The sequence below is a fragment of the Periplaneta americana genome, chromosome 5, assembly GCF_040183065.1.
Source record: "Periplaneta americana isolate PAMFEO1 chromosome 5, P.americana_PAMFEO1_priV1, whole genome shotgun sequence".
NCBI classification, from domain to species: domain Eukaryota; kingdom Metazoa; phylum Arthropoda; class Insecta; order Blattodea; family Blattidae; genus Periplaneta; species Periplaneta americana.
In genome coordinates, this window is record NC_091121.1 from 9,973,994 (window position 1) to 9,986,954 (window position 12,961).

Genomic DNA, 12,961 nt, shown 5'->3' on the forward strand with positions numbered 1-12,961 from the left:
TACTTTTATTGTTTGGATATATTTTAATGTTAAATGTGATGAAAATAAATTATTTGTAACAGCTATTAAATACACAACACAGTCTGAGCATATTTGCTGACGATATAATTCATTTTTTTAATTTTCTGTAGCGTAGTTTCAAACAGGAGGGTTGCCAACATTGATTACGTGAATATGCTGTTGGTTATCATTTAAGTATATAGGCGTTTTTAAAAGCTTTATAGTAAAAATAATGCCAAATTCTGAATACTAGTTAGGACAGAAAAGCAAATAATAGATAAGGAAGCTTTCGCATGAGTTTCTTAATAATGCGAACATAACCACAAAATGTATATTGAGAAGTCAACACGGAGATGGAAACCTGCAGCATGACTGCGGCTGCAAAAGTAGCGCCTTGTGTGTGAACAGACTCGCAACCTCCAGTTGCAACCTTTGCTGCACTTGGGTTGCACAGCACGAAAAGTAGCGTGCAGCCCACTACTTTTGGCTTACGTGTGAACACAACACGCAAACTTTTGCAGCTGCAGTACAAAAGTTGAGCAGCAAAAGTAGCAACGTGTGACTGTACCTTTAGGCTACAAGACTAGCCTCGTTTAGCACAAGTCTCGCCTCCCAATGAACCTTCAGATCCTGGAATGACTGCCAACAGTGAACTTAATATATGGAAGGATCAGAGTTAAACCAAGTGTTACAATATTGGGTAGTTATTACGAACTTATAGGCTTAATTTTACTAGGTATAATAACTCAAATTTTTTGAGTAGGCTAAGCCTTCAAAACCTCTTAAGGGGAGAGATAGGTGGAATTTTGGTCATTTTCAATCAAAAATCGCACTTTCGTTTTCTTATGAAAAATGAATCGGCAATGTCTTATTTATATGTTGAGCAAGTTTCAAAGCTCTGCGGTGCTCGAAAACATAAAAAAATACTCGTAAATGGCTGCCATCTTGAACTTCAATTCCATGCAGATTTTACATGCTTTTTTTTTTCGCACTTTTTTTTTCAGCACATTTCGTCAGGTTTGAAGTGTAAAGGCTCTTACAATTTTGATGCTAAAAACATGAAATTTTTACTGCACATTCTATATACTGTGGTTAACAAAATAGTACATGTATTTTATGATGAAACGAATACTTTTTTAAATAAAAAATTAAAAATTTATAGTCGCAATGGAAAAATTTTATTTTTAGGTATGCAGTGATTATAAAAAATTGTCCTCCTTCTGTACTAGGTTATTTTACGATGCTTTATCAACATCTCAGGTTATTTAGCATCTGAAAGAGATGGTGATAATGCGGGTGAAATAAGTCCGGGGTCCAGCACCGAAAGTTACCCAGCATTTGCTTATATTGGGTTGAGGGAAAACCCCAGAAAAAACCTCAACCAGTTAACTTGCCCCAACCGGGAATCGAACTCGGGCCACCTGGTTTTGCAGCCAGATGCGCTAGCTGTACCACCACAGGTGTGGACCCTTCTGTAGTAAAGATATAGGAAAACTAACATGCAATGTTTTTCTAAATATGCCACTGGTCTTCCAAGTAAAATTTCAGACATTTTACTGAAAAATTGAAGAACACATTTCATTTTGAAATATGCGGATTTTTCAAAATATTTCTGTTAATAACTCAGAAACTAATTTACTCACACAAATGAAACTTCACCACATCATTATCTATTACACTGTGATTATGTGTATAAAAAAATCAAGCACGTAGCTTGAAAAAATGTAGAAAGTAGAAATTTCACCATCACTCCACTTAAGAGCTTCAAAACTGGAAGTAATAGTCAATGGTAGGGCTCTGAACTAACTCTGATACTTTCTGACATGGATATCGTTCCTAAGCAGTGGTGAAGGGAGGCACTAGCTTTTTGTGGTACTTTGTTTATTTTTTAAATTACAAATAATTGCCGGTTACCGTTGAATTTAAACTCGAATGTTCATTCAGTTTTAAACTTTTACCATAACGAATAGAAAGAAGTAGTGGTCGCACTCTGTTAATTCAAACGGCCGATACCATGCGGCGCTAGTACAGAGTTCGCTCAGTCTGTTCCGTGTGTAAGTACGTAAATACATTTAACGTAAGTTGCACTGTTTACCTTTCGCTCCATATACGTACGTAACTGGCATTGTACTTACAACATTAAGACTATTTGAAAGAAAAACACATTCATATACATCACACTGTAAAACAAATAATAGTTTAATGTGTAAAACTTAACTTAGGGCTGCTTGTAGGCATGCAATATGTACTCACCAACAGTTACTTGTCCGACACTTTGGAGAATTTACGAGATGATTTGGCGGCTCTCGGAGCTTGGAGTTCTCGTCGGATTTGTTTCGTCCGGAAGAAGAACTGACATTTCATATAGTGAAAAATTAGTTTCGGTATGATATCCATGGCATGATCCAAGCAGCATCCTGTTTCCGGTGGCTGAATTACAATTGAGGTAATACTGTCTATGCACTCGTGAAATATGTCGCCCCACATTCGATCGCTCAATTTTTCTTTTATTGTCTGTTCTGTTTGCATAAGCAAATGAAACACGCACGCCCTACAACCCGGAACAAAACACGAAGGCATTGCTTCAAATATAACACGACAAAAACATAATAATCTCGTCCTTTAATAAATAAATCGTGAGAGCTACTCACTTGTCACTCGTGTACGAATAATTGCAGATTAGTGTATTGGCACTTAAAGTATTTAACGCACTTAATTACACTAAAAAAGCAAAGGAAATTAACGAACACTCTACTGCTTCTTTTATGGATATTCACTTTCAACTGAGCAATACCGATCGCAGCGCCACTAATTCTCTTGGTCACCGTCGACAATGCTGAACAGATAGGAGTGCGCACACTTCTTCTTTCTATTCGTTATGCTTTTACTATAAAATGGGTCGTCCTTATTGTAGTACTTTTTTTTTTTTCCATGGCTTTTGTCTTTCTTAGCAACATAATTGAAGCTACAGTTATTTAACTGGGATGTCCATTACAATTTAAGCTATATATTTTATTTTCATTTACCCTTTCAAATACATAAAACATTTTTGCTTTAAATACAAAAAACTGAAGTTGTAATTTCACATCTCCAAGTATAGTTCAAGATCATCAACATTCCCTTTATCTCAGTTAGAATCCTCATTGTCACTGAGTACTTTGTTATAGTCTGGTGAACAACTACTCCGAAATCTATTCACTAATTTCTTGACAATGAACGTAAACAACGTACCATCCCTGCAAGTAACAAAATCTGTGGTGCTCGGTCTACGCAAAACAATTGAAGAGTTCGCGGGTAAAACGATGAATGTCACAGTTTTGTTAAGGTTGATGTCATTATCTAATTCAATTAATCACTAAGAAATTTAATGTTGTTCTTATGAAAAATGGTAAAAAGGAGAATTATCACCACGAATACAGTAATCCTTTCCTTTATTTTCTATAGAAACAGCACTACATCTTGCAGTTATAGACTCAATTAGATCATTATCTAATCCTTAACAGAAATGTGACATTCATCGTTTTTCCCGCGAACTCTTCAATTCTTTTAATTTGAAATATCATGTGTTTGGCAAAGACTCTTTGAATTCCAAAGCAGTGTAAACCATAACTTTTAGGTCATCAAAATCCGGACCCTAATAATCACAGACCAGGCTTCTATTTATGTCACCTTTTCAATACAAGCAGAACAATTCAACTTACCTGTAAGTTCGGCAGCCATCTCTTTCACACGTTTATCGTAAACTAAAAATGTAGACTGCTCCCGTGACTGACTGTCAATCTCCCTTGAGAGACGTGTAATCTCTTGTGACAAATCTCGAATCTTCATTTGCAGGAGACCCTCGAAGTATCTCTTATCTTGTACTTGTCTCATCTGTGGTCCTCTGGTCCCGGTTCTTAAACCACTGAGACCTTGCTGTGTGATGGGACGATCCACGACACTCACCTGAAAAAGTAAGTGAAAGCGTACAGTAGTGAATGGTGCAAACTAGAAACTGGTATAAAAAATGGCTGAACTTAGAACAGAAATGACATCTCATAGTGATCTACAATATTTAACCAAGCCATTGGAGCATCCAGTGTATCGAACACCCTAAGAAATAATACATGAAATTACAAAAAATACATAATGCAGTGGCAAGGAGGCTATGAGCTAGCACCTTCACAAGTTAACTTGTACCCATCTTCATGCTGCCACCCCTACTTCACACACACACATATTGAATTAAATGCTGCAAATTCTGCAATGGAATGTATAGTACCATCTAAATCTCATGTAAGATATTGTGAATTTATTTCAACTCAACAATAGGATTTTATTCTTCCAACAATAATTCCTTTCTACAATTCACCTTAAACGCTGTCGTCAACAATAGGATTTTCACTCAACACCGTATTCGTTCTTGGACTATTACGAACAACAATGAACTGTTAATCTTAACTAATATTTACAAAGCACTATTTACAAATCAGAACTATCAGTTCTCAGTTCACAGTTCTTCTAGCTCAGTCACTCGAGTTCACAGTATCTCTAACCACAGACTTTCAGAGACAGTCCACTGTACTCGAACTCAGGTCCCTCCAACTGCGGTCCACTGCACTCGAACTCAGGTCCCTCCAACTGCGGTCCACTGCACTCGAACTCAGGCCTTCGGATGCTGATGCAGTTGCGGACGCACACTCGAGTCGAACTCCAGTACACAAGACTGGCTTGCTCTGTTCACTGGCTTACTGACTGAATTAATCATGAATGACACACACACTCCTTCGCGTCCGTAATTTATAACCGCAGCAACGTAACCGAGAGACTTCGAATTCGCGATTTTTCCACTTCGACGGGCTTCTGGAAGAGTCGGGAAGGTCCGTTCCCCCTTCACTCCGTAAGCAGCTGCGCGCGCGATCTCCCTCGCCGCATAGGCCCTTTCCCCTCTCTCCGCCGCGCCGTCCATCAGTGCTCCGTGAAGCCCGCGCGATCTGCTCTCTTGCGGGACGCTGGTCGTGTATTCGAATCTCACGTCGCTGTCACAATATGAAGTGGAATATAAAAATTTTGAAGATTAGTGTTTCAAGAAAATTGTAAAAATGTTTTCAATTAATGTTTATAATAAATAAAATCAATTCGATTTTATTTTATTTAATGTGTGGCTCAATTTACGCAACCAGTTACGTATAGCAGTATCATTACCTAACTAGTTATGTAATAGAAATATCACCACCTAACTAGTTGTGTAATAGCAGTATCATAACCTAACTATATATATATATATATATATATGAATGCCATGATATGTGAATTTAGAAATTTAAATTTGGACATATTGGAAATATTGTTATCTGCAGATATTTAGCTTTGCTAGCCTGTTCAGAGGACGATTTACAAAGGTCCATTTATTTGAAACTCATGGCAAATAAATATTCTATGGAAATTTCTACAGACAAAACTAAAATTATGGCTTTTTGTGGCAAAGAGCCCATTCCTAGCAAGATTTATATTAATGGAAATACTTTGAAAAGGTCCCACGCCGTGGCATCGCGGTCTAAGGCATCCACCTAGGACTCACGTTACGGAATGCACGCTGGTTCGATTCCTCATGGGGGAAGAAATTTTCTCATGAAATTTCGGCCAGTGTATGGGACCGGTGCCCACCCAGCATCGTGATGCACTTGGGGAGCTACGATAGGTAGCAAAATCCGATTGCGAACACTAGCTATACCAGCTGGAGGGATCATCGTGCTAACCACACGATACCTCCATTCTGGTTGGATGATCGTCCACCTCTGCTTCGGCATGTGGGCGTGAGGCCAGCAGCCAGCTGGTCGGTCTAGGCCCTTCACGGGCTGTAGCACCACGGATTATTATTATTATTGTTTTGGAAAGAGTTAAAGAATCTAAACATCTTGGCTAAAAATTATCTTTCTTAGCAGATTTAGACATTCAAGACAAAATCGTACAGTATAATAAATGAATGGGCATCATAAATAGAATCATGAAACCATCTCTAGTTCAGCGACATACCCACACTCGTCTGTATATAACCTTAGCACGACCAGTCCTGTGCTATGGAAGTGAAGAATGGACTCTAAGGAAATGTGACGCAAATAGAATCACTGCTAATGAAATTAGATTCATCCATCGAACAGCTGGCTATACTAAGTGGTACCATAAAAGAAATGAAGACATCTTAAAAGAACAAGAAATCAACTCTGTTGTGAACGAAATTCCTCCATGGAAATGGGTGATTCCAGAACATAGCATACAAATTCCAGGAAATCATTCCAAAAATGATCCTCCATACATTCTTAAGTTAGATTCCATGGAACTACTCTGCAGCACATATAAGGATCACCTTCAAATTTATACAGATGGATCCCTAAATCCTAATAATAGGACATCAGGAGCAGGATATTATATTCCAAAATATCAAGAAAGTTATTTCTTACCATGTTCATCCTCCTCCAGTCTTGACACTGAATTGCTAGCTATTGATACTGCTCTTCAGTGTGTTACTCAAATTTCTGAAAAATCTATTTGCATACTTACCGACTCCAAGGGGGCTATATTTAATATAATTAAATATGTACCAAACCTATAAGCACATAGAATTATTCCAATTCAGAAACAACTAAGTGAACTAAAAGAACTCCAAAAGGAAATAACATTTCAATGGATACTGAGTCATTGTGGTATACCTGGAAACGAGAAAGTCGATAATATTGCAAAACAGGCAACATATTTGCAACCAAGACCTCTTCAAGTGATATCTCTATCCAGTGCTTTTGCTTCAGTAAAGTCTCATTTTACAAACCTATGGATCAACAATTCGCTCTCTTCTGACAATGGCAAAATTCAAACATTTTTAACAAGAGCCAGAACAGGTCACATTGTCACTCAATTGTACCTACACCGATTTCACATTTCTGATAATCCTACTTGTCTGTGGTGTAATAATCATGATGAAGATCTGGAACACATTCTTCTATACTATCCATCCATAAATCACAAAAGAAGTAAATTAAAATCATCAGTATCAGTTGCAGAAGACGCAGCCCTGCAGTATATATTGACTACACCCCAACTCTGGCTACTAGCAACAGGCATCTATAATGAACACCGATCAAAATACCCCCCATTTCTCGTGAAAAACAACAACTGGATAGACTACAGTGGACTTTATGTTGTCAGCAAACAGCTGGATACATTAAGAAGATTGACTGAAATGAACTCTATACTAGCAGACATATGTCACTATCAAGATAACTGGCGTCAGCAGATCAACTGGACGTTCAATGAAGAGCTGGGATAAAAACTTTTGTGGGCCATAACAGTCCTTCTGAGACTATAACCTATATGGTTGAGTCTGATGATTACCTAACTATAGTCGCGTCGCTGTTATTTCTGGCGTGATTCCTCCTCTTTAACTATGCCTTAGGAAGTGAAGGCTCTATAAAGTCTAGGTAGGTAGTCCCGTTTGCCATTTTTGTTCTTTCATTGCCAAGCTGCCAGACAAAGAATCTATTTGCTGCACCATTAAACATTATCATGTTGTAGCTCCTATGACAATAAATCAAATACACTGTAATTGAGCGGCAAATAACGTCCTCGTGTACTTTCTGCGAACGCCAACGAAAGAGCCAAAATGGCGGGCGATTATATTAAGCATTTACCGACCTTTAGGAAGTGCATAACGTCTTCAGTAGCAAACGACAAGACGCATGCGTTTAAATGTAGCTGACCTGCAATGTGATTGATTGCCAGAAATAAGAGCGAAGGAGCTATAGTTGCGTAACAGCAGTATCATTACCTAACTAGTTGCGTAATGAATGTGTTTACAACATTTTTATTAATGAAGTAAAGTCCACATTACATAAAGTGGATAAAATACAATATGCATTTATGGAAAAATATTTACAAATATGCAAGATATACGAACTAACTTGTCTTTATTTGAATCTTTTTTTTTTAATCCAATGCCACCAGGTTGTCTTTTCGACATTTCTGGTCTTCTCTCCTGGCCGTGGCTTAGTTGTAACCCACTTCTGAGGTTGGGGCGCCTGGAAGGCGGAGTTACATTACCCCGATGATGTGATAGGATGATTATGATAATATAGTGCCAGGAGAGGTCTTAAATCTAAACTTAACCTAAATTCCAGACCATGGACGAACACAGGAATAATCCTCTTTAAGGAAAAATTCCTGTGCTCTAACCGGGAATCGAATCCGGGACCTCATGAACAGAAGCTCTGACCACTAGACCATGAGGCTGATCTTATTTGAATCTATAGGATGAGATTAGCTAAGATATAGAAAGTTTTTAGATATATGCGCATTCATTAAAAAAAATGCATTTACATATACATAAACTTCTGCAGTCTGTTAGTAAGATATTCATCAGGTCGTAGAAAGATCAGTTATACAGAATAATGCAACACACCTGTGCGCCTGTCAGAGACATGGCGGTGCTGATCCTGTTCACAGGTTGCTGCAGCATGGCAGTGGCAAGTCGTGATGCAGTGCCAGGTGCCGCCACATTCCGTGCAGCAAATGCCGTAGCAGACGGGGGTCTCATTGCCACGTTCCTACTTGCAGTCATTGGCCTCATACTGTTCTGTTGCGTGTATGGTCGTTCTTCCATGACGGGGCTCTGAAAATGTAATGAAAAAGATTTCAACTATACTTTACAAGTTTTATATAGGCTATAATACGACTAAAGAAAAGATTTAGAAGAGAAATTAAATAAATTCAAAATTAAGTTTCATTTTCCTTTCTTTAATAGTACAGTAAAAAATAATTCAAACTGAATGGAAAGCAATATTAACAGGAGAATGAGTGTCATGATAATATCACATACTTTCTCATTATATGTTTTATGCTCGACCATGCCGAAATGTTGTAATTATACACATGGTAGCAGTCCTTTAAAGGATGTCATTAAAGTACACCTACTCATTAAAGTACAGGTGTTCAGCCAATGACAACTCAGCTTACAGGTGTTCAGCCAATGGACAAGTCAGCTTTGGACCGTTATAAAACCGCAAGTATCGATTATTCTCGGATATGCAATCGAAAGAGAATTAGCGAAAAGTCACGGAGGCTGGAAATCCAATACTGTCGCAGAAGGTTATGTTCTGTTACTATAATAATTAGCATTAATTGTAAATAATATTCAAATAAATTCAATTTGTCATCTCGTTTTTCAATGTCGAATTCAATAATCAAGATTATATCAAGTTTAACGGGATTACATCAAGGTCAATGACATTATTGTTCCTCGGAAAAAATCAATACTTTCGCGTCTGCGCACATCTCACAATTCACGACCTAGAACAAGGTCACTTCCGATCTTGTCAGACACAAATAAAATGTATACATCTGAATACCGGTAATTTCAAGTTAGAAATATGGTCGAGCATAAAAAGTCGTATGAAACTCGCCTATAATGGTAATTAAGAAGCTCGTATGAAAATTATGAAACTCGCTTGCGCTCATTTCATAAACATCCATACTCGCTTCTTAATTACTATCATTATAGGCTCGTTGTATAATGTACTATTATGCAACAATTCACTTCCTTTGTCTTTTTTTTTTTGAGTTATTTTATGATGCTTTATCAACTGCAATGCTATCTAGCATCTGAGTGAAGTGGTGATCATGCCACGAAATGAGACCAGGGTCCAGTGCCAAAAGTTACCCAGCATTTGCTCTTAATGGGTTGAGGGAAAACCCTGGAAATATATCCAACCAAGATTTGAACCCTGTCCCGCTTGTTTCACCATTAACCACAGCAGTGGACCCTTTGTCATGTTATGAATAATATTACAGTGATATTTTATTTTCTTAAAATATAATGTAGGTACTATATATCAAAACAAGGCTAAACTTTCTACTTGTGCATAAAATCTAATTTTACTCTATACTATAAATTACTATTATGTGCTCGTGGAAATTATCAACCTTGACTTCGCCTCAGGTGCTGAACTTTCCACTCTAATCATACTTTCTTATATTGGGTGTATTATGTACTGAAACTTTCCTTGATCGTTCTTTTAACGGGACGAGGGGGCTAGAGAAAACTACTCCCAACTTGCTTACAGCAGTGCTGCCAACCAAAAGGGAACTCAACACTGAATTAAACAAATAGTAAACAGATTGTAACCTGTTCCTAACCGTTATTTCTCTGCCTCACTGTGAACAGTTTGTTTCCAAGGAGGAGTTCGAAGGTCTTCCTGTGATATACATAGTATATCCTCAGCCACTTACTTACTTGCTGGCTTTTAAGGAACCCGGAGGTTCATTGCCGCCCTCACATAAGCCCGCCATCGGTCCCTATCCTGTGCAAGATTAATCCAGTCTCTAGCATCATATCCCACCTCCCTCAAATCCATTTTAATATTATCTTCCCATCTATGTCTCGGCCCCCCCAAAGATCTTTTCCCTCCGGACTCCCAACTAACACTCTATATGCATTTCTGGATTCACCCATACGTGCTACATGCCCTGCCCATCTCAAACGTCTGGATTTAATGTTCCTAATTATGTCAGGTGAAGAATACAATACGTGCAGTTCTGTGTTGTGTAACTTTCTCCATTCTCCTGTAACTTCATCCCTCTTAGCCCCAAATATTTTCCTAAGCACCTTATTCTCAAACACCCTTAATCTCTGTTCCTCTCTCAAAGTGAGAGTCCAAGTTTCACAACCATACAGAACCTGTGATAAAAAAAAAAGTATTAGACCTATGTTCGAAAAACAAAATTTATTCAATTTTCCAATGTATTACTTTCTTGTGTCTATTAAAAAAACAATCAATAACCACAGTAGCAAAGACGTTTAGTGGTTCCCAAGTGAAGAGAAGGGAATAGAAGCATTTGAAATGTGGATATGAAGAAGAATGGAACGTATGAAGTGGACAGACAGAATAAGAAATGAAGCTCTGTTGGAAAAAGTGGGTGAAGAAAGAATGATGCTGAAACTGAAAAAAGGAATTGGTTGGGTCACTGGTTGAGAAGAAATTGCCTTCTGAAGGATGCCATGGAAGGAATGGTGAACGGGAGAAGAGTTTGGGGCAGAAGAAGATATCAGATGATAGACGACATTGAGATATAGGGTTCATAAGCGGAGACAAAGAGGAAGGCAGAAAATAGGAAAGATTGGAGAATGCTGCATTTGCAGTGAAAGACCTGCCATTGTGCAGAATAATGAATGAATGTATATATTTATAAAATCCAGGCTATGGTAATTATTACAACGGCATTTTGAATTAATGATGACGAAATGAAACCGAAGTCCAATGCCGGAAGTTGCCCAGCAATTCTGCTTCAATTGCTTGAGGGAAAATCTCGGAAAAAACTCAAACAAGTAACTTGTCACAACCAGGATTTGAACTCCGATCATCTCGTTCCACGCTCAGACATGCCAACTGTCACTCCACAGGTGGACATGCTAAAAATTATTAGTATGTTGTGATTAAAACTTGCAAAGATCAATCACGCTTTGGATGCCATTCACTTCCAAAGGCGGGTTTAAACATTTTATGCTATCGTTACACCTCAAAAAACCACTATGTACAAAAATCAAAACTTTTCGGGAGAAAAAAAAAACATAAATTTTCAAAGCGGTCATAGAAAGCAGTTTTTATTTTTCTTTTACATAAGCAAAACCACTGAATAATCATGTACAAAGTTACAAGGAAAAATTCTCAACAGTCTTCTGATCTTTTGCACCACATAACTCATTTTGACCAAAATGTCACATAGTAGTTTTTCGAGGCGCAATGACGATGTACAACAATCAACCCATCCATTGCTCAAACCCTCTCTAACCTTGTCATGTACAGTCCTCCTGGTTTCCTGTCACTTAGCTATCACTCATCCAACTCTCTCAAACCTTGCCACAATCCTCAGTCTCCTGTCACTTAGCTATCCCCTCATTCAACCCACTCTAATCTTGTCACTGTACTCAGTTGTCACTCCCCTCATCCAACCCACCCCAAACTTGTCACAGTCCTCTAATTTCTACTCAATTTGTGTTGTATTTGTGGTTCAGGGAAAATACTTATGTAAAAAAGTCTTTCTTTCGTTCTTTTCATCTTTCAAATGTTGTCACTACTGCTGCTACCACGATAACGGAGATCCCTAACGGGAGAAGTTATGATTGATAGAAGCTTCGAAACTTTGTGTTTTAGGTATATAGCCTATATTTGTGATAAAATTAATGAACATTTACTTCTGTTATGTTATATGTAACAAGTGACTTCTGTGTTGTGAAGGTTGTATATAATAGTGATATAAAGTCATGATGTAAAATCGTTAGCCCTAGTGCTCTGTAATGGCCGTGATATACCTAACATTTAATGCCGATATCAAAGGCGATACAATATATTCATTAAACAGAATAACATGTTTTAAAAATTAGTATACTAATGTTCAATATATCCACGGAACCTCATTTCAGCACATTTAAAGAAAAGCAAAACAATGATGACACAAAATTATATTTTCCACTTCCATTGTGTTACAAACAATACTCACGGACACAAATTCCCGGCATCAGCGAAGGGCATTCACTACAGCTTCCTATATAGTAAATTTCACCTGTCTTGATAACATCCCGCGTCGAGAAACAGGTCTTTCTTCCCCTCTGTTCTTCGGGTGTTCGGCAATGTCAGAATAGTTATTAGCTACTGAATCTTTTGTCATGGGTCTATCTTCTCGTCTCCAACGTGTTATTGGCCGCTCTTGTTGACCTCTTGTTACTGGCCTCTCTAATTCCATTCAATTACCTTCAATTGCGACACAAAACGAAACAAGAATATCAATTATTGGACCATACATTTCTTATTTTAAAGATGGTACGTACTTGTACATACATATTCTATTAATCGATACCAGCGTTGCCAACATAAAGGATGAAATGAATGAATGTCTATTAATCGATACCAGGTTCGCCAACATAAAGAATGTAATG

General features: G+C 37.9%; 1 protein-coding gene across 4 annotated transcripts in view; it reads right to left on the reverse strand.

Annotated features, from left to right (window-relative positions):
- LOC138699453 (intraflagellar transport protein 74 homolog) overlaps positions 1 to 12,961 on the reverse strand; it is a 29,411-nt gene that overhangs the window by 14,438 nt on the left and 2,012 nt on the right. For 2 of the 4 annotated variants that reach the window (XM_069825332.1, XM_069825334.1), the window contains exons 2-4: positions 12,589 to 12,776; positions 8,432 to 8,641; positions 3,702 to 3,945 (exon numbers count right to left, since the gene is read on the reverse strand). In XM_069825332.1, the coding sequence (XP_069681433.1) occupies positions 3,702 to 3,945; positions 8,432 to 8,641; positions 12,589 to 12,768 (634 nt within the window). In that variant the 5' untranslated portion in view covers positions 12,769 to 12,776. Of the gene's footprint in view, positions 1 to 3,701; positions 3,946 to 8,431; positions 8,642 to 12,525; positions 12,777 to 12,863; positions 12,932 to 12,961 lie in introns of those variants that run through there. The other 2 variants (XM_069825335.1, XM_069825336.1) reach the window with 2 other exon arrangements.